We start from the raw sequence: 22,782 nt of genomic DNA, 5'->3' as shown, positions 1-22,782 counted from the left end.
GGACCAAGCCGAAAATGAATAATATAATATAATATAATATAATATAATATAATATAATATAATATAATATAATATAATATAATATAATATAATATAATATAATATAAAATAATATGATATAATATAATATAATATAATATAATACAAAACAATTCAATATAATATAATATAATATAATACAAAACAATACAATATAATATAATATAATATAATATAATATAATATAATATAATATAATATAATACAAAACAATACAATACAATATAATATAATATAATATAATATAATACAATATAATACAATATAATACAATATAATATAATATAATATAATATAATATAATACAAAACAATATAATATAATACAATACAATATAATATAATATTGAATTAAGTTGCTATAGTTTAGGGAAGAGCAGCAAATGTATCTCTTATTTTAATCCAATTTTTGTTGTGTTTGATAAAGTTGACACTTTAAGAATGCACAGATCTAAAATGAAAGCATTTGATTACTTTCATAATGGCTTATGCTCAATTAAGATAAAGTTAGTTATGTTTAGAATAAAACATGCCAAGACGGACATGTTTACAAACTATTATGTGTATTTGTCCACTTTTACTCTACTTCATATGTACAATAGTCAGTTGGGACAGTTTCTTTATCAAGTCATCGGTTACATGAATTGACTGATTCAGAGGTTGCATAGCTAGGGCAATGATGCATGGATTTAATGAATTGTTGTCATTTTTGTATTCTTTTTAAGGTGCATAGTTCTCTCGAACAGCTCTTGCAGTTATATCACAAAAGAGATGTGCTTAGTCTTGATGTTACTTCCACTTTATATAGAAAGATTACAAATCTGGGGAGATACTTAAATGGGCTGATAGTGGGAAAAATGGTAAAATACAGTAGAGTACTGTTAAAAGGTGTAGTGTTGACAGGAATGTGTTACAATATATTATAATTTTTTTATATTTACTAATAAAAATAGCAAATAAATGGGACCATTTATCCGTCAGCATTTTATGTTTTATCAATAATTGATCACTTTGTTATATAAACTAAGTAGCTAGCTGTTTTGCAATTTTTGTGAAGCTACTGTAATATTTTTTGCATGACTTTGTGGCAATAGCTGAACATCTTGCGGTGGTTATGGTAGCAACTGGTCCTTGAGAGACTGCTGAAACCAGAGCTGCTCTGTACATTTGTGGCTGCCCTTCACACACATCTAAACCTTGTACTGTAGCTAGAGTTGCTTACCATAAACTTTTCACCAGTATATTCAATATTTGTAACTGATTCGTAACTGTCACTGTTTGCTGTATTTTTCTAAGAGGGATTTTGCTTGAGTATTCAGGTTTGAAAAAAAAGCTGGAAGAACATTTTATCACACAATAGGCATGGGACGATAACCATTTTCATGGTATACTGCAGTTTGGAAAAGCAGAATCACACAATCCACAGCCTAGCTCATCACCAGTCTTAATTAACTGTGATCAGGTGGATGACTGAAATTATATGTGTCTCGATTCTGGGCTTCTGTACTGTGTCTTGAGGCGGGTCAGCTCATCAGAATGAGCCATTAGCCTGTCTGACCCACGAGCTGAACCTGCATCCCCATTCATAGCCAGATGCTCAACTGATTAGATTCAAGTTGGATTCTTTAATGCATTTTCTTAATAAAAGATGTATCCACAGCAATCGGATCATGAAATTGTTGTTGCAGCAGTGGTTCAGTGTGTTGGTCCTGACAAATGTTCATATCGCGTTTCCCTGGTTTCTGAAGACCGTGTGAGGAGGACGTGACAAGTGTGATCAGAGCGCCTGAGGCTCATCCTGTGCCGTCATCTATCATTAGCTGTCACACACACAAACACACACAAAATGGAAAATGTGACGAGAGGCTCAGCTTTTTGCAGCAGATTTAGTTCTTTCATGTCTTATCCATGATTTAGTTCTTGTGGACAGAAAATCTTTCATGGAGGATGAAGCTCTGTTAGATTCTCACTCATAATAATGGCACTGGTTTGGATGGCGTAGGCCCCCCTTGCAGCTCTTGGGCTGTCATATATTCACCTTAATCTCAAATTTGTTGAATTGAAAAAAATTAACTGCATTGACTGCCTGAATAGGGTTGCGTATTGTTTTGGTTTCTAACATTACCGGTGTCAGAATAATAGTTTAAAAATCTTTACCAGGGGATTTGTCCACACCTGAACCAATATTTAAAAAACTGATGTTGGATGACACTTAAAACTACTTCTCTTTGGGAAAAAATTGTTAAATTGAAGAGTATATTAAAACAGGGTGATCGTGAGGGCATAAAATGTCTTTAAGTATCTGTGAAATAAACAAAACAAACAGTTTTAGATGCTATAAGCTAGTGTGCTCTAAAACAGTTTGCACTAAGAAGATATAAATATCCGAAGCTTGCAGTTTGTCACTGAATAAATGAATCAACTTTTTAATTAATTATTTTTAACGTCATCTCATTCTTCAGATTTTCATTCAATCTCCTAACCAATTAAATGTTCTCTGGTATCTGGCATGTCCTGCCCATTCAAGAGACCCCTGCTCCCGCATGTTACCCATCTTCATTCTGATGGTACCAATAACTGTTAGCAATCATTAGATTAAAAGCAACCTATGAAAGTTGTGCTTCTAAAACACAAAGCACAGCATTTCTGTCTGTTAGGCAATTCTATTATCACTCCAGCTCTTATTCAGCATGACAACAATTAGTAAAAAAAAAAAACAACAACAACACTTATGTTAAATAAAAATGTGTGTATATACATATAATTGGCTAGTTTTTACAAATATTTAAAATATGGGTCTGAGAAATAACTGTTTTTTGTTTTTTTGGCGGTGGGACCAGAGAAAATTTTCACAAGGCACATAAAACTCAGACTGGGACAGTAGAAAAAAAAAATCCACAGCATTGAGCATGTGCATTACAGCTTTTGGGGGTCTTAAATTTCATACAAGTTGGTAATAAAGCTGGAAAAGTTTTTTGAATATACATTTAAAGTCTGGATACAGCAAGCCTTCGGCTGAAGAGAGTGTGTTGGTTGGTTATTCAGCAACAAATCAGGGCACAAGAACAAAAACTGAAGTAACGTAGCAAGTAAACAATTCAAGCCAAGATGGAACACTAAGAGGTTGACTAATTTTGTTACATTTCTCGAATATGTTAAAAAAAAATGGATTATTAGATTATCAGACTCATTTGCACGAGCTAATGGTAATGGTAATGGTGCTAAATGCTGCTTTTTTGTATGCTTTGCAAGTGTTTGTCAGAAGCGAGGCTTGAATAGTTTTGCAATTTTCATTAGTTTTTATTTCATCTTGACATTTTGGGACATTTATTTATTATCATACACCCGCCGCAATGTGGCGCAAGGCGCCACGCAAATGTTGTTCGCTAGTTTTAGCTTGCCGGAAGTGTTGTTTTGATGTTTCGATGCTGTTTAAATAGCAAATGCATTTGTGCTCATGTGCACCCATAGGCGTTCTGGTCTAAAAAAAGGAGGTGTGTTAAGTCGCATTTCATGGCGCGTTGGTATTTTGAGAATTTAAAATAGACTGTTTAATAGACCAGCTGAGAGCAGGTCTAAAGTTCAGCGCAGAGCGTCTTAGTTGTGCGCCTCACTTACACATTGCTTTATTCACAGGATGTACAGCAATACGCAATTATCTTTACAAATGAAAAAGGATTAAAGGAGTAAGTTATTAGAAAAATCATTATTTTCTACATAAATATAAAAACCACTGCCTTCATCTTCATCTCGGGGGGCTTTTTCAGTTTATTCATGACAATTTGCTTTTGTTTATTATTATTATTATGAGTAGTATCATTTATTATATGCATATTTATATTAGTTTTATTAAAAACAAGTTTAGATTTGTCCACCTGTCAGGTTTTGGACCATATGGGGCACAGCATGCGTGTTTGGATATAACTCAGTTTTTTGACGACACTTTGTTATTATTGTTCATTTATTTGTTTGCTGGAAATTAGAACTGAATTTAGAAATAGTTTTGAAACAAATCTTTGCGCTTAATAAACAAAATTAATTATGTAGGCTAATGAATGTCTGTGTGTAGAACAGGTTTCCTTATCCACAAAAGAGAGTGAAAGTAAAGAATGAGGAGGCTCATCTCTCATTCTCGCGCTGCAGATGGTCTGTTTAACTGTTTTCTCGCTAGTGCAGCGTTCAGTTTGTCCACTTACAAAGTCCATCATGTAAATAACCAACGCAACTGACTCCAAAAGGGAATGGGAGATGAGACTCTGATTGATTTATTCTCAAAACACACCTATAACTCATCAAGAGAATAAGCTCAGCCCTGTTAGACCATGCGCCACAGCGCAAAGCTGATTTTTCCATCCTTAAAATAGCAAAAGTTGATGCTGGCATGCCCTTAATGCTTTTGCGCCCTGCACTTTGGACTTTTCGCCTAGATCGTCAAAATAGAGCCCTTTGTTTTCAAATTCAGTTAGTTTTAGTTGGTTTTTAGAGTAGTTTTTCATTCATTCATTCATTCATTTTCTTGTCTGCTTAGTCCCTTTCTTAATCTGGGGTCGCCACAGCAGAATACAGAAAACACAGTACAGTATGTCTTTGGACTTGTAGGGAAACCGGAGCACCTGGTGGAAACCCAAGCGAACGCGGGGAGAACATGCAAACTCCACAAAGAAATGCCAACTGACCCAGCCGAGGCTCGAACCAGCGACCTTCTTGCTGTGACCTTCTTCTGTGCCTGGACTTTAAACTCAAATCTACACTGTAAAATAAAATCTACTTGTCATCTACTATCAATCCAATCCTATTAACATTAAATTTGCATAAAAACAAAGCAGTGGGATTTCTTCTAAAACAGGTAGTATTATTACTGCAAAGGAGCCAGATAATAATAATCCTGCTGTGAAATATGGAATTGACAAGCGTGAGAGATTTGACAGGCGGCACCAGAGCGGTGTGCCAACCTGATATCAATGCTAAACTAACGTGATGAAATGCATGCATATCCAGTCCATTTTAAATCTGCTTGCATCAACTTCATTTACATACCGGATTTTGCAAGGCTAATATTGTGCTGAAATGGACAACAATAGTTTCCTAGCGAGCGTGCTTGCAGTCCGCCCAGCGCATTTATTAAGCGATGCTCAACCAACATCTTTTAAAAAAAAGAGTATGTGACAGGACTGTGGTTAAACTTACTTCCTAATAACAGAGTTAAACTTTACAGCTTTGTCAATGGACTTTTATTCCTCAAACAATACACAGGAGGATTATGGTCCATAAAGTTTTTTCTGGATTTGCGTAATTGCATGTGTTTTTTCCCACATTTTTTGGGGGGTTCATTCTGAATGTTGCATTATATGATGTGGCTCGTTTAACTCTGACAGGATGTTTGACGCATATCTATTTAAGCACACAAACACCACAAAACCTGACATTCAAGTAGCACAGACAGACTTCCTGCTTTTCAGAGAAGAATCTGCACTTCCTGTGAAAGATAGAGAATTTCATTGCGCATCTCGTGTCACTCGCAGTCGTATGAAGCGCACCCACTCTTGTGCCGCTCACACAAAAGAAGCGTTTCTTCATTCTCTGCCAACTCGGCTAGAAGAACATCACGTTCTGTGGTAAGACAGCAGGCTGGTAGATGATTGTGTAGGATCTGATTCTTTGGGCTGCAGAATCATGTAGGAAAATGTTATCTTGAAGTTCAGGTGTCAGAGGTGTGTGTGTGTGTTAGATTTTTACAGATTAGTGGGAAGTGCAGATGCTACACAATGCAGAGATCCTTCTTTCAATTTAAACATGTTTTATAGAAGCAACTGGTATTAAGACCATGCACATGTTGCAAAAGTGTTTTTCAAGTGTGTGAATGTTCAGCTGGGTTTTAAACAAGAAGCATGTAAATGTGCTATAATTCTATATTTGAAACTAGTCGTGATATATAGAAAAATCAATCATTTTGATTGATGAAATGTATTGCACTGGTATATTTGTAGGGATAGGCATCGATACATTTTAAAAATCATTTTATACATTTTTCTTGTATGCCAAAAATGATTGGAATATTAATTAAAGATCATCTTCTGTGAAGGTATTTTGTAGATTTACCACATAACTTAAGTCCTAACAATGCATAGTTCTAATACAGATGAGTTTGTTCCACTTTAAAGGCGATTTTCTCAATATTTAGATTTGTTTTTCTAAATATTTATATATATATATATATAAAAAACGTAAATCAAAATAAAAACTAATTCATTCAGAGGATCACAATTAACATTGTTACAAAACAAATAAATGAATAATAACAATAACAAATAAATGTTATTTATATAATAGGTATATGCACAACTAGTGTTTCTTTCCATACCGAATAAACTTCCAGTAAACAGTCAGTGTGACTTTTTTCAATTTTATATGATTCTTTTACAGCATTGATGTTGTAATGTAATTAAAATACAATCAGTTAAATAGACTTCAGCATTCATTTAGTTGTTCATGTGTAAAACGAGATGAAAAGCCGCTTACACGCACGCGCCAGTCAGGATCAGCAGGCTAAATGTTCATATTTTAAAGACATGGCGCAGGAAAATGTGTTTATAAATGCAGTGCTTTTTATACATTCTGAGAGCCACTTTTTATCCTAAATCAATCAGACAGTGAAAATTGTTGATTTGTAAAGAAAACAGACCGCACCGATTTTGTAATGGCATACAGTTCACCATGAAGTGTTTGACCCAGGTTACTGAAAATTTTTAAGTCTTTCTGCATATACCATATTGTTTCCAAAAAAATCACAAGGTGCCACCATTCTGCAAGTTTTCGTGCAGGGTAATATGGTCAACAATCATCCTGGCCAATCTCTTTCTTTGAAACATTGCTTCTATTAAAGGCAGTGAATTTACCACATGGGCTATGGTACATATCGTGCAAAAAAGGGTTAAAATCCCATCACATTCTAACACAATCAAACAACAACAAATATTTTGGCAAAATGTATATTCTGCATGATGCACCTTCAATGTTTGTGGACCATATAGTTAAGGGCCTGCACAGGTGAAGTCCCTAATGAAAGTTTGACACAAACATGCGTAGGTCTGTGCAGTTGGCACAAGTGGAATAATTTCTGGCAGTTCAAAATCTGTTTTGGAGAAAAGAACTCAAGAACTGAGCAAGCTGGTTTCACTCCACTTTAGACTGTAGTCACTGAGCAGCTTTCAAACCAGACACGTAAAGAGCTTGGCTATGAAACTCATTAATTTTTTCTTAGCTGACCAAAGTACAAGAGCAGTAGAGCGCACCATAGACTAGCTTGTTCACATGCTGTGGATATTCTGCTTATGTACCCATATACTCACTTGTGTACCTCAGGTGCTCACCGGAAAGCAAAATCTGCTCAAATGATGCTCCGACAGAATATTTCTATGTTGTTTACTTGTTTCTGCTGTTTTCAAAGAACTGGGCTCTACTGGCAACGCTGGCAAAATGACGCCTCTTAACTACTCGATGTCAATAAACTTTCAGAGCCAGTATGTGGTTATTTTACATTTTCCTTGATAGTCCCTTTATTTATCAGGGATCACCACAGTGGAATGAACTGCCAACTTATCCAGCATATGCTTTTATGCACCTGATGTCCTTCCAGCTGCAACCCAGTATTGGGATACATCCATACACACTTATTCACACATATACACTAAGGACAGTTTAGCTTATTCAGTTCACCTAAAGCACTAAGGGACATCATGTCCGGGACCCAAACCAGCGACCTTCTTGCTGTGAGGAACAGTGCTAACAATTGGGCCACCGTGCTGTCTGTGGTTGTTTTATTGGCTTTTTAACATCTGTCTAATTTAACATATTGAAATAAATGTAAAATATCAAACAAAATCATTTCATATTATAAATAACAACTTTGGGAAATCCTGAAAAATTCTTATAATCCTACTGTAGGTAGAATCTGTGGTCTTTGATCTTTGGTCTGACATGTTCACTGAGAGCTGATTAATGAGAGCTGTTCTGTCAGTGTTTATTTATTTATTTATTCATATATTTATTCATTTAGCTTTATTTTAAGATGCTACGACGAGCACCAAATCTAATAATGCAATCAATCACTGCAGGGAGATGTCAAAACTGATTTTTTTTTTTCATGCTTTTGTTATTTAGGCATGTTGAGAGCAAAATTAACACTACAGTACAGATTGCTTGCTGTGAGCTATCATTTCAAAATGTGGGTTATTGAATGTCTCACGGATGGATGACGTCAAACTCCAGCTGAATTATTTTTTAGTGTGCAACTGTATTTCAGCATCTTGATTGATGCTCAGTTTGACAATATGACTATTGAGATCTTACAGTGTGACATGAGGATCATGAACCAACTCAAATTCATGAATCAGTTAATCAAAAAAAATCACAGTGTGGGCTGGGCTTTAGGATATTACAATGGTCAACGTTCTTTTTTTTACTCATGGTCACGATGTACTGTTTTATGTCATATGTTATGAAAATGACAATATTAAATTGCTTTAAGCATGTTTCTGCATTGCCTCTCTGAGGGTTTAATCCACTCCACTTCCCTTTCCATCCCCCATCTCTCTCTCTCTCTCTCTCTCTTTCTCTCTCTCTCTCTCTCTCTCTCTCTCTCTCTCTTTCTTTTTTTTTTCCTCTGTCATTTAGTAACATACTTGATGTTTTATGTCTGTGTTTAGCGGAGCTCGATGCAGAACATGCCCAGAAAGTGCTGGAGATGGAGCATGCGCAGCAGGTCAAGCTAAAGGAGCGGCAGAAGTACTTTGAAGAGGCGTTTCAGCAAGACATGGAGCAGTACCTCTCCACAGGATACCTGCAGATCACCGACAGGAGAGGTCAGTTTCTCATTTGAGAACAGCCACTTTCACACACATACTGTACCTGTTCAGTTGGATGACATTGGATATAATGCTCCCCAAACCTCTTTTCATTTATAATGTATTATCTGCTTTAGCGTCCTGTATTTTAGTGATTTAACATGGATGATGCTGATCAATGTTTTAGACTTCAAAATGTCTTTTTTTCATAATAAAACAGCAGCAAATCAGTTTGAGCGTCAGTCTATATGATGTGCTGCTTAAGGCGGCGTCTTTCCCACATGAATATTTGATCAGACTGTGTTAAATGGGAGAGTAAGGAGCTTCTGTGAGAATGTCGATGGTAAACTGATGGGCTTTTCTTTCCGCTCTTTTTCCTGAATGCTGCCCTGATGTATGAGGTATGCTTTCCCATGGTCCTCCGTTCTTCAGGACATCTTCTCTGTTCTAGCCTGACCCGTCCATGTGTCAGTCTATTAAAGGGGCTACATGTTTAAATTTTCATTTATTAATGATGTAAAAGGTCATTTCCTTGGTTGACTGTCTACATAATCTTATTTTTAAGCGACAAATTATTTGCTGGAAAAATGTAAATGATGTGACATTTATGTGCACTCTCGAGAGCCTTTCCTTTCTTCTATCACACAGGAAATGAAGGGTTAAACTATGATCAGGGTGATTCAGAAAGTGATGTAAAGAAAAGCGGTTCATTTAAACTATAGTCTTCTGGTTTTTTTCTCTCATTTTAATTTACTTATCAGGCTTTCACCCACCTTAAAAAATTAAATGTTACAAAACACCAACGTGGTGCGGCTAAATATCAACTTCGATATAAAATGGACCTGGAAGTAAGTAAGTATCGAACTTTCAGCCGGTAAATTGCTGAGCTGCTGCAAACACAACCACTTTGCAATAATCAGATGCTGCCTTAAAGGGACAGTTCCCCCAAAGGGGCAGTTATTTTACTCTTCCTCCAAATATTCTAAACCTGTTTGCGTTTCTTATTTCTGTTGAACAGAGAACAAGATATTCTGAAGAAACAAGAAAGTAGCGTTTGACTTCCATGGTATTTTTGTCCCTTCTATGCATGTTAATGGCTACTTTTTTTTCCAACATTCTTCAGATTATCTTGTTTTGTGTTCAACAGAATAAATATTATAAGTTTAGATCCACTTGAGTGTGAGTAAATGCTGAGAAATATTTCATTTTTGGGTGAACTATCTCTTTAAAGTCGCAGGCTGCAGTTCACCTTATGGCCACTGGTGTCGCTATTAACAAGGGTTTCTGAGTTCTACATGTATCCCCTTTAATTGTATTAATTGTATTAATGTGTTTTTAAACTGTATGGAAGAGAAAGAAGTGATTGTGTATTTGTTTCTTGGGCAGATCCATTAGGCAGTATGTCCTCAATGGAGGTGAATGTTGACCTGTTGGAGCAAATGGACCTGACAGATGTGTCTGACCACGAGGCTCTGGATGTTTTCCTCAGCTCTGTAGGGGAAGAAAGCAGCGCTGTGTCTCCCAATGCAGGTTTGGCTGTGCTTTAACGCATCTTCATTTCTGTTATATTTTCCTGTTTATTCTGGTGCTTTTGCTGTGTGTTTCTCTCTTCTTTTGAACACACAAAGTTCTTTTGATGAATGCCGGTTGATGGGATTCATAGACTTTTTTTTTTGTTATACTCTTTCAGTCAGTGGGTGCCACCAACCAGCCTTTTTTTGACCAAACCAAATGATCTACTTTTGTGATTTTGAAAGAAACCAGGGTGTCCACAGGGTCTTAAAGTCCTAAATTTCAAAAACTAAATTTTAGGCTTTAAAAGACTCTTAAATTCACTGAAATGTTGTCTTGTTGGTCATAAATTGTTTTAAATGGGTTTTAATTTTTCAAGTTATCAAATCTATTCAAACAATACATCTCAAGAAAACTTATAGCAAAACTCCATTAATTATTATAACTTATAATAATAACTTGAATTATAATGTTAACCACTATGGTCTGCTTGTTTTGAAGTATCATTTATTAAGAAATGAGTTATTAGAATTATTTTTTGATGGGGCCATAAGAGCATTTAGCTCTATTCATTCATTCTTGATGGTCTTAAATGGTCTAAAAAAAGAAAAAAGAAAAAAGAAGGTTTAAAACCACATGAGAGAGAACAAATGATAAGTTAAGTCTTTTTGTATTTTTGTGTTAACTTTCTCTTTAAAACACATTTGTAAATGTGATTTAAAATGACTGTGGTAATTATTAAACAGATAATAACTACATATTTGTATAACAGTTGTTAGAAAATAAAAGTGATAATTATCATTATTTACCATCACCATAAAATTATAAGGTTCTATCTAACATGTTTGTCAAAATTGAGTTATTCACATATTCTTATTAAATGACAACTTATTAACATTATTTGATGGTTTTTCATAAGTTGTTTACAATTTAAGTCTTTATTTAAAAAACAAAAAAGGTTTTATCTAGAAAAGTCGAACTCTAGCTCGGCTCTATAAGGTTATTTCTGTTAGCCAATCATGAGGGCCATTCAGGATCAGCTGTCTTTGTCATTTCGCCTGACTGTTCCATTGACAGCGGGAAAGAGCAAAGAGGAACAAAATCAGAGTCGACTAAATAAAGCTGCACCACACAAAACTGAGAAGAAACCTGAAACTGAAAAGCTGTGTAAATGTGATGATTTAGAAGCATTTTTGACATTAGGATGAAATGTTACATTTTACACTGTTGAAAAAGAAACAGTTATTAAAACTGTAATATAATAAATGTAAAATATTTGTATTTAAGTGTATATATAGCCAGTGAAACATTTTTCGGTGTTTATTAAACTCTTTTGCTCATAGTTTTAGTCTTTAAATGTGATATTAAGAGTTGAAGGGCAAACGAGCCCCATTAAGCCTTCATGGGGCTTGCAATTCAAAATATTTCATTCAATAATTCATATAAAGTATATTATTCATATTAGTTACATAACTTTCCCAAACATTAACATATTGTTACAACACCAATTTTTATTTCTTTAATTAAATTACTATGCAGAATGATTGTATTTCTTGAAAAGTAACCCTTCAATGAATGATCTGCCAGACAGAACCTTATAAATCCAAGTGGAAAATGACTTTTTACAATTAGAAGCTTCTATCTACATTTTCCTGCGTTTTTACCCCAATTTGCAAATGTCAGAGAATTTTGATATTTTACATTTAGAGCACTTTGAGGGTCTCTGTCATGTTAATGTATGAAAGAGAACTGTCACACTTATTGTTTGCTATATGGAATGCAAAAACTTTGGAGCTCAATATCTCTAAATCATTTAATGCAGATGGAACCTTATAATTCCAATGCAATGATACATTGAAACTAAAATAAGAAACCTTGTAATTCAATGTAGAGATATTTAGGTTTACAGTTCAGTAAAATGTTTACATTTTTTTCATCATTTGGTTGATAAAAAGAATGATTGAATATAAATTAAGCTTGTATAACAGAAATATGTTATGTCTAAAATTTAATCTTCCTATTATTAATTCATTTCTTATTAAATAATAATAAAAACTGCACATGCACATGCAGTTTTATGGCTGGTTTAAAACATATATATACCAGTATGAATTATTCTCAAGTCACCGGCAGGTGTGGAAACAGGCACTACTTCTACATACAGTAAATCCTTTTCTCTTAACTGCTAAAAACACCCTGCAAATCAGAACAGAAAGTGTCCAGATTTAGTTTTAGTGCTGGAATGAACACCACACCGAGGGTCACGACTGCACTATAGGATTAATAAATATTGAGAAATAGATTGCATGCTTAATTTTGTCTCCATTGTCCAGCAGGAGGCCCTTCTCTAGAGCCCGGCTCATCTCCATCTGACATCAGCCTGAAGGTGCCCTCACAGAGCGAGCTCCGGCACAACATCTCCTCCATCTCCTCATCCTGCACCGACACCGTCAGCGGCACCACCGAAGGTCCAGACGAAGAGGAGAGCAGCAGCGGAGACTCGCCACTTGTTCAGTCTGACGAGGAGGAGGTACATGCTGACACTGCCCTCATGGGCCTCCCCGAAACAGAGGCGCTCAAAAGCTCAGACGACAGCGACACACAGGCCCCCTAGTGGCCACCCAGAGGAAACACAATCAGTCCTGTTGCCTTTCTGGGGATGAAAACCTGCTTTACATCAGGGTCCTGTGTGCTGAAGGCTAGCGGGACACTTTTTCATGGCTGTGTGCGTTGACACTTGGGGGAATGAAGTCTTTTGGAGCTGTTTGAGCTCATCAGACTGTTAGCACTGTGATTTTTTTTGCTTTCGTTTTTCCAGCACAGAACAAAATCAACCTGTTTTTAAAGAGTGGGTTCAACCAAAAATGAAAATTGCCATCGTTTAGTCTTCCTCTGTAAGACACAAAAGAAGATATTTTGACAAATGTTTTGTAGTACTTTTTCCCCTATACAACAGACGTTAATGATTATTAGTCATTAAAATATCTTGATTTGTGTTCTACAGAAACTCATAAATGTTAAGCAGCACTTAAGGGTGAGGAAATGTTCATTTTTGTGTGAAATACTCTTTAAAATGACCTGACGAATCATAACTATATTGAAAAGATAGATTTTACAGTGCTCCTGCTAATATAACACATGTATGTTGCATGACATTTGTAATGCAGAGCTCATTTTTGCATACACTGAGCTGGCGGGAAGACTCTGAAATAAAATATCTGTCAAAATAAGAGTCAATAGATAGCTCTGGTGTAGGATTGATATTTCAAATCATAGCAACCTATAGAGAAAATATCTTCCTCTGAAGATTTCACTCGCAGTCTGTGGGATAAAAATAGCAGAGAACATTCGGACCATCTGCAGTGCTGAATTTTAAAGCTCCCCGTAAAGCAAGCTGTTGCTCTAAAACCTTGTTACCTCTGGGGAAAAAAAACATGGTGACTGCAATGAAAGGAAGACGTTAGGTACATCTTTTGGAAGGATTGACAAGTGATTTATTTAATAAAACAAAAATATACAAACCTGAAAAATAAAAAGTAACCAAAAAGATCTCCACTGGACTGGAGGACTGAGTAACAGTGCATATAAATAAACAGTACAAGGATCAGGAGTATTACTGTATAAAAGAGGGTGAAGGGGATAACAAAGAAACAAACAAACAAACAAAAAAAAGATTTAAGGCCATAAAAAGTATACAAGCACATTTTGGAAACACTGTTGAGTTTTTTTTGTGTTTTTAAACCTTAAATACAAGTCAGTCATTTGGAAAGGGGCGACTATCGTGTCTGATTACAAGACTTTGATACAGTCAGTGCAATGGGTAAGCTAGACTACATGACTTTACTTTTGGGTAAAAGATTTTGCTTTCGAATAAAAAAAGTAAAGCTAAAAAACTAGGGATCACCACTATGACATACTTCTCAGTGATTTAAGCAGCACTTATTTTTTATGTATGTTTTATTTTCGTAGCAACCCTGTTCACATCTAATTTATATAGGGATGAAGAAACCAATGTAGAAGTAAGGCTTTTTCTTCATCTCAAAAAACTTTGTCATCCAAACCCCTAGAGACCCGAACTCAAAGGCTCAATTTGAACATTTTACTGGCATAGAAACAGATTTGGGGCTTTTCTGTTTGCTTTTAGTGTTTAGCGGTTATATTCTATGAAAACAAACAAAAGAATTGTTCAAGAAACACTGGGAACCGATTACAAATATAAAGTCTGGGGGGACAAAAATGTGTGGGATAAAAGGGAAAGTGCATTTACAATTGAAAGAGTCACGATTAAAAACAGGTACAAATTGCCCTCGGCGTCAAACGGTTTCCGCGGAAAGGCCTCAAAATGTGCTTTTAAAAGTGGGGAGCTCCTAGTGTACTTAAACAAGGCCTTGAAACCTCCAGGTGTGGGATTTATGCAGTCAGAAATATTGAACACGTGTCAGATCTGCACACAAGTGTCTGACGCTCTTTTTGCAGCTGGAGAACTGAATGCCAGTAAGTATAATATGTGTGGGCTGTAATCTTACATGTTTGTTCATGTTCCTGACAGCATTAAAGCTCAAAGTATGCTTAGTTTTATGCGCACACACACACACACACACAGTCAAATGTACAGCCTTTTAAAGTGTTCTTCATTTTATAATCTGTGCTTTCTCTATCCAGAAGTTGTGGTTGCTAAAATGTCAGTGTATGGCAAGCTGTAATATAGTCAAAACATATTGACTGAGCTACCAACCGATCCATTTCTTATGAACACTTTCCTGCCAATCGCAGTCATATCTGTTAACACATGAAAACAACGGCCAATCAGCAGTGTTTGAGAACATGCTCAACGGTGCTACAAGGTTAATAGGAAATGGACAGTGAATGTCAGTATCGATTGGTATGGAAGTTGATGCTTTCGACACTACATGTTACATCTGTTTTCATCCTATAAGTACTTTTTAAGACACTAGCATCACTAGCAGAACATAAGTCTCAAACACAGTTCCAGGAGGGCCGCAGCTCTGCACAGTTTTGCTACAACCCTAATCAAACACAGCTGATCCAACTAATCAAGGTGTTCAAGACCACTGGTCCAGCTGTGTTTGATTAGGGTAGGAGCAAAACTGTGCAGAGCTGCGGCCCTTCAGGAACTGAGTTTGAGACCCATTCTGTAGGTTTCAAACAAAGCTGAAGGACTCAATTAGTACGATCAGGTGTTTAATTAGGGTTGAAACTAAACTGTGCAGAGTTTCAGGCCTTCAGAAACTGAGTTTGACACCTGTGCTCTAATTCCTTCAGAGAGACCCTTCATGAGCCATTCAGATTGGAATCCACACAATGTATTGAATTGATAATAGTCAACACTGAAAGAATTAGTAGCATATAAGAAATGAGGAATAACTAGTAGTCAATGAATAAGTCATAGTATTTAATGGAAAACATTCTAGTATTTTGTTATGTATTAATGTTAAACAGCTTGCCATACACAGTAACTACAAAACACTGTAGCCATTTTGTTATTTTGCTATGGTATTGTTTCCAGAGGCTCATTCTGAAAGGAGGTTATGTAAAAACTCTGAGTATGTTCAACCTGAAATGAGGGGAAACTCCAGCTTTTATATTTCAGGATAGGAAGTTTGAGCATGCGAAATTCTGTTGTACGGTGCTGCGAAAAGGGGCGGGATTAGACATTAAAAAAGCGAGCGATTGCTCCAGGTTTCAAATTTCTGTGCAGAGAGAATGTTTGTGTGCATGTTTTGATCCTGGATTGGTCTCATGCAATCATGTGATGCGATTTCGCAGGTCAGAGTTTATCAAGCTTGAACTTTGCAATGCAGAACATAGGAAACTTTTTGCACAAGCTTGTGTTTCCAGTCTGCCACAATGGCCTCTGTGTGAATGGAAGTCTATGGGGAGAAAAGTGCAGTGTGACCGCAGCTTAGGTCAAGACCGTTTTTAAAAGGGAGGCAACTCATTCTCAGAGTCAGTTGCCATGTTAAATTACTCTGTGAACCTCATCCTAATCCCAGATTTTTGTGTGGTCTCCAGTTTTTATGTGTGATATTATAACAGTGAGCAGTATTATGCTGCAGTCACGCTGCACTTTTTCGCCCCATAGACTTCCATTCATGCACATGTAAATGCGACAGACTGGAAATGCAAGCTTGTGCGACAAGTTTCACAGATCGCTGCTCTGCAAAGTTCAAGCTTGGTAAACTCTGACTGGCGGAATCGCATGACGTGACTGCGTGAGACCAATCAAAAATCAAAATATGAGCTCTCTGGACAGAATGTCAAATATGGAGCAATCGATTGTTTTTTTAAACAACTTGTTTGCAGCGTCATACAACAGAATTTCACATGCTCAAACTCAAGTGTGACAGCAACGTTACCCAGAGTTGATTGAGCTAACTAAGCTAAGCTGTTCTGAAACCAAAAACTCAAGAGATTCCCCAAGTTAAAGTTTTAGGTCAGAGCGTATATTGAAACAGGCCCTTCTCAGTGACATTACACACAAATGATAGAAAGCTGCTGAAACATGAGATCACATAATCAGAGCCATAACAGGCAAAAATACTGTGTAAGCGATGATGACATTTTCAGCTTATTCGCATAAAAAGCAAAGCATACGTTGTGCTTTAAGCCATAATAACCATAAGCCCAAGAGACCAACAGGCTTTAAGGGTGATGGAGAAAAGTGTCACTACAGCACCAGTTAAACACAAATGATAGGAATAGTATAGGATATATTTATATCTATGTATACGCATATCTATACTCGATTTAATGCTAAAACAACCCGAAAATACTCATCTAAAAACCAATCTCAATACTAGTGCAAAAGGTCGTGCTTGTTGAATGAGACCCAATAGTCTTATGTCAGGTGCCCCAAACAGTTGTGTATTCGACACGAAACGCGATGTAACACTGAACCTCCGTACATTCAATATATTGACTAACCAGCCGGCAACTACACGCATCTGTAATACAAAAGTGCAATAGAACAGATTGTTGTATTGATATTATACACTAGGTACAAAGAGTATTGAAGAGTGTTTGTACACAAGTATTTGGAACACCTGATATAAAAGGAGAGGAATGTTGTGGTTTATGAGCGGCCCGAGCTGGACAGGGGGACGGGGCCCGAGCTCTTGTTTCTGGGGCTTCGCTTTGCTGGTGTTTTGCTGGGGCCGACGCTTCTCTGCTTGACTCCAGCTTTATCCAGAGCTCGGCCACACACTCGATTCACCAGACTGTTGAGCTGCTCCTGAGAAAACAAAGCCAGAAGGTAACCATATTTCAATAATAGATTATCTTCAGAATATGCACTGTGCACATGTAGTGTCATTAATGATACATTGTGCTTCACTTGATGTTAAAAGGTGACATCCAGAAGAGTTTTTGTTTGCTTGTTTTACATGAAACTGGCGTTTTTTCTTCATTTTGCTCGGATCTCTTAATTTGGAAAATACACTTATTTGAACCAGGGAATCAAATGCTTTGAAAAAATCAGGTTTACAGTCCTATATTATTTTATTAAAATAAAACAAAACTCTGCAACTAATTGTAATATATATTTACAAAATGCTACTTTTAAATGTATTTAAACATTTGTTTTGATTTACTATACACGCACTACCTGACAAAAGTCTTGTCCACTATCCAAGTTTTAGGAAAAAAAATTATTAACTTGACCTTCCAGTTGATCATTATGGTATCAGAAGTAGCTTATATGAAAGACAAAGGCCTCTAGATTACACTAATTTGACCAAAATAAAATATGACCATGTCTTGATTTTTAATAATTTAATTAGGACAGTAAGGTCTGACTTTCCTTAGACAAACGTCTTGTCACTTAACAGAAATAATGTACAGAATAGAATATAAAGTCATGCTGCAGTGGAAAAGGAAGGCTTAAAGGACTGCATCCACACATCTCTGCAATGGCTCAAATAACTTATTAATAAAGTCATCTGGAATGGCAAAGAAAACGTTCTTGTAGAAGTCAGAGTTTAGCATTGTAAAATATATCAGTAGAATTTTTACTGACCAAAATCATTCATGAAAACAATCAAAACGAGGGCTAATGAATCTGAATTAAATTAGGCCATCTGAATCAATGCCCAGCCCTAGTCAAACAAAATAAAAGGGTTTACAGTATCTGATTGAACTTATATTGAACTTGTATTTGAAGTGCTTTCTTATTCGATGTTTGATGTAATCTCAATCAAAACACAAAAAAGGGTGGGGCATAGTGTAAATCCTCCCCTAAAAGATCTGCCAATAGAGTTTTGTTTTCTCACAGCTCTGCCAAGTGCATCAAATAAAAAGTAAACGAGAAGCGTCTCGAAGGGGGCGGGGCATGTCAGATACTAAAGAGTGTTTAATTCATTACGATTTGATGAGAAACTGTAGTATGAGGTGATTTGAATAAAACCGTTGATCCATTTTGGCTGAGGTGACAAAGTCACAAGCTTTACATGTTTATATCAGTTTTATATCTACTGAACATGAATTTTGTCACTGTTTTGAAGCACACTAGCTAATAGATATCCTAAAAACTAACAATACTGATCCTAACATCGAAAAACCTTTATTTAAATTTTATGGGACCTTTAATACGTTTAGATTTTATCTTCAGATGCTACTTTAAAAAGTAAAGAGCGTCGGGTCATGAAGTACCTCAGAGTAGCGGAACATCATCTTGAGGCCGCGGGGAGACCTGCGTTTCTGGATGTAGCGGAGCGCACACTCCAGACAGAAAACCACATTATCACTCTCATGAACCACCTGTGGAAGAACACACAGCATTCAGAACTCCTGCTTCGGCTCGTCACGTGTGTAGTGAGCTTTACCGTGGTACTTTACCATAGAGAGGTAGCAGAGATGCTGGCACACTTGACAGCGTCTGTCGGCCGTGTCTTCAGTGAATCTGGAGCGCTGCTGCTTCCTCCTCTCTGTAGGAGATTCACAGTTTGTGCCGTATCTGGCAGACAGACGGAGCCCAGCCTCAAACAGCTCCCTGCGCTGGCGAATCTCTGCATCCCTGAACACACACAGCAGCTTTACCCACAGCTAACACTATCTATTCTAATGTATGCTGGATCTTACGTTTTGTAGTTAATTTTCTGTAAACTACTGGTGATAACATTTCAAATGTAAAAATATTAACATATTTATTTTTTGTTATTAAATTTTATATTAATATTTTAATTGTTATAATTATAATATATAATAATGGAGACGCTGTGGAGCAGTAGGTAGTGCTGTCGCCTCACAGTAAGAAGGTTGCTGGTTCGAGCCTCGGCTGGGTCAGTTGGCGTTTCAGTGTGGAGTTTGCGTGGATTTCCTACGGGTGCTCCAGTTTCCCCCACAGTCCAAAGACATGCGGTACAGGTGAATTGGGTAGGCTAAATTGTCCGTAATGTATGAGTGTGAATGAGCGTGTATGGATGTTTCCCAGAGATGGGTTGCAGCTGAAAAGGCATCCGTTGCGTAAAACATGTGCTGGATAAGTTCTTTTTTGCGTGTTTCCATTACTTTTAATTTTTAAGTTTTAGTCATTTCATTCGTTTTTGAAAATGTATTTAATAATAAATGTTGTTCAAAGTGTAAAATATGTTTTATTTAAGGTAATTATATTTAATTATAATAATCCTATTCTGTATTGGAGGTTGAGGAAAAATTATTATTATTAAAATATTATCTATTCCCCAGTAATTCTGTTGTTAAATCAGTATAATTACATTAAAACTTTAAATGTAATCATTTTAAAATTGTACATTTTTTATTACTTTTTAAAAATGTATTTAATAATAAATATTGTTCAAGGTGTATTTTACCTCTTTTACAAGATGTAAGATAAGCCGTTGGTGTCTCCAGAATGTGTCTAAGGTTTCAGCTCAAAAACCCATCAGATCATTTATTCTAGCCTGAAGAATCTGCCCATATTGGTGTTTGAGTATACTGTAGCTGTTTTGTAGCCTGTGGCTTTAAATGCAAATGAGCTGCTTCTTCCTGCCCACCATTCCCACGTGCCTGCCTGCTTCTCATGCGTTACGTCAGATGAACAGCAGTCAATGATAGAGACAGACGTGGATGAAGCTGAAATACTATTCATTCGTCAAAAAGACCAAGTAAGTTAATTTGATGTATTTGTGGTGGAGTTTATTCAAGCCTTTCTGAAATGATGAGTCTCACACACCATTCAGCTGTGGTTATTGTAGCGGTTAAGAATTAAGAATTACAAGGCGTCTTTATTACAAACATGATCTGTTTTAAAAACGTTTTAAACTTATAAAAATCATAAAGAGTTGTAACAATTATTTTAATCCTAGTTTATTTGAAAAAAAAAAGTTTTGTGGACATGTTATTATAGAAACATGGCATCTGTCAATCAATTTGGAGGGTGGGGAAACCACAATCCTACATCACGTTGCGGTGGGCCTCCAAATGTGAGGGATTTTGATCCTATTTTACCATCAGTAAATTTAAAAAAAGAGTGTTTTTTATCACTCCAATATGACTGGACAAACTATACCTGCACACAGTTCTGTCCAAACAGCTTAAAAAAGGTGATTTTCATCATAGGTGCCCTTTAATTGTACTTTGACAATGGTGTAATATATTTAATATGGACAATGTTTCAATCTTTTAACATATTAAAACATATTTTTAGGGTCTTCATCGAAATAGGATCTATCAGCAATTATAAGAAAGAAAAAAATGTGTGAATGTGCTCTGATTTGCTCTAATGAATAAATAGCACAGTGCAGTGGTCCAGCAGATCATAATACAAATAAATGTTTGTTAGTTCTTGTCTTTTTGACTATATTTCAGTCTGATCTTTTTGTCATCAACGATACTGATTGCTGACCTCCATTCAGACAGAGCATCTGCGATTAAGCTGTTTATTTACATTGAATGAAGTGACATCAAGCACTGACAACATGAACTGTGGGTCCGTCAAGTCACGTTGGGTCTGTTGCTTTGGCAGATGCTGAAAAATGTTCAACTTTAAGCACAACAGAAGTGTCAGCCAATCAGATTGCTTTACGCAAATATTAGTGCAGATGCTAGCTATCCCATACTGGAGAATAACGGTACACTCAAAGAATGATTGTTGCTGCTTGTTTAAACTACTTAATTCAAATAAGCTGGATCGACTAAATTTATGAGCTTTTGGGGGACAACTTTATTGTTTTATGTTCAGTCCACTTCAATTTGTAAAAACAATTAGGTTAACGTTATCCATTTGTTTTGGGACAACATAAAGGAACAGTGCGGAATCCAGCTTTTTTTAGTGTATAGATAAGATAGAGGAAAAGCTTGTTATCTCGGTTGGTAATTGCCCAGTACTTTATGATCAATATTTATACACTACTACTAATAATAATTAATTATGAGTCTTTTTTTTGTGTCAAATTCCAAGATGGATGTGATTGTTGTGACAATAAGAGTCCAGTGAGAGCAGATTTCCACAAACCTGAGATCTCTGAAGAGACTGGAGACGGCAGTCATGAGCTGCTTGTTGTCCCGCTCACATGTGGTGATCTGGTAGAGCAGTTTCTCTGTTGAAAAAGGCTCCTCAATACGACGCCGTTTCAGATCCTGCAAAGCAAACGCGGCACCCGAGTGTGAAAGACTGGCTAAAGCTCACTTCTGAAAGCAGCTGAATGAGAGGTAAAGTGTCAGTCACCTTAGCTGCCTCATAGCCCAGTTTCATCCACTGGAGGTTGGCAAAGTGCATGGTCTCTGAGACGCTGTAGCCACAACACACTTTAGCCACAAACGTCCCTGGGAAACAAACCATGAACTGGCCACTGTGTTGCACTGTCCGGTACACTTTCACCCCTTTACGACGGAGCACCTCTGGAGAAATCTGAGGAGGACACAGGAACATCAGCTCAAAACATTCTCTTTACAGATTACTGAAAGATGAACGACTTAAAGTGGATCTATTATGCCCCTGTTTACAACATATAATATAAGTCTCTGATGTCCCTAGAATGTGTATATGATGTTTCAGCTCAAAATACCACATAAATCTTTTTTATAACTCTTAGAAACTGCCCCTTTCAGGCTTTTGATCCAAATTGTGTCATTCTGGTCACTCTCACTTTCTGCTCTCTGCCCTCTTTTCATAAGTGGGAGGAGCTACAAATGCCAATGTGTCAGCATAGTGTCAGATTCAAAAACAAGACTAACGTCCTACGCTAATGAGGGAGAGATCGTTACATTCCCCCTCTGATGACATATAAAAAGGAGAAAAATATGTTTTAAAACAGTTTATAAAAAATAAAATTAATCCATTTCTACCATTAGAGGCTAGCTTAATTTACACACTGTGGCCACACAATGGTTTAAACCCCTTACAAACTTGATTTTTGCATAATAGGTCCCCT

At 36.4% G+C, this 22,782-nt stretch overlaps 2 protein-coding genes across 18 annotated transcripts in view; one reads left to right on the top strand and one right to left on the bottom strand.

Moving 5' to 3' along the window:
* The window catches only part of dtnbp1a (dystrobrevin binding protein 1a), a 31,053-nt gene extending 17,423 nt beyond the window's left edge, over window positions 1–13,630 (top strand). For 3 of the 16 annotated variants that reach the window (XM_087285438.1, XM_087285436.1, XM_087285442.1), the window contains 3 exons: window positions 8,744–8,899; window positions 10,277–10,411; window positions 12,730–13,630. In XM_087285438.1, coding sequence (XP_087141564.1) covers window positions 8,744–8,899; window positions 10,277–10,411; window positions 12,730–13,007 — 569 coding nt within the window. In that variant the 3' untranslated portion in view covers window positions 13,008–13,630. 16 annotated transcript variants of the gene reach the window in all.
* A 234-nt stretch (window positions 13,631–13,864) lies between these two features.
* jarid2a (jumonji and AT-rich interaction domain containing 2a) overlaps window positions 13,865–22,782 on the bottom strand; it is a 97,476-nt gene continuing 88,558 nt past the window's right edge. The window contains exons 14-19 of one of the 2 annotated variants that reach the window (XR_015511395.1): window positions 22,077–22,259; window positions 21,864–21,988; window positions 19,247–19,424; window positions 19,061–19,168; window positions 16,513–17,645; window positions 13,865–16,284 (exon numbers count right to left, since the gene is read on the bottom strand). Coding sequence is in view for 1 of the 2 variants with exons in the window: in XM_087287001.1 (XP_087143127.1) it covers window positions 17,487–17,645; window positions 19,061–19,168; window positions 19,247–19,424; window positions 21,864–21,988; window positions 22,077–22,259 (753 nt within the window). In the remaining variant the exon portion in view is untranslated. Of the gene's footprint in view, window positions 17,646–19,060; window positions 19,169–19,246; window positions 19,425–21,863; window positions 21,989–22,076; window positions 22,260–22,782 lie in introns of both variants that reach the window. The other variant, XM_087287001.1, reaches the window with a different exon arrangement.

This window comes from Danio rerio, chromosome 16, assembly GCF_052040795.2.
Source record: "Danio rerio strain M-AB ecotype USA chromosome 16, GRCz13ab, whole genome shotgun sequence".
In the NCBI taxonomy this organism is placed as follows: domain Eukaryota; kingdom Metazoa; phylum Chordata; class Actinopteri; order Cypriniformes; family Danionidae; genus Danio; species Danio rerio.
Note: the sequence above shows the minus strand (reverse complement) of the source record. Positions and strands in the feature narration are given on the sequence as shown.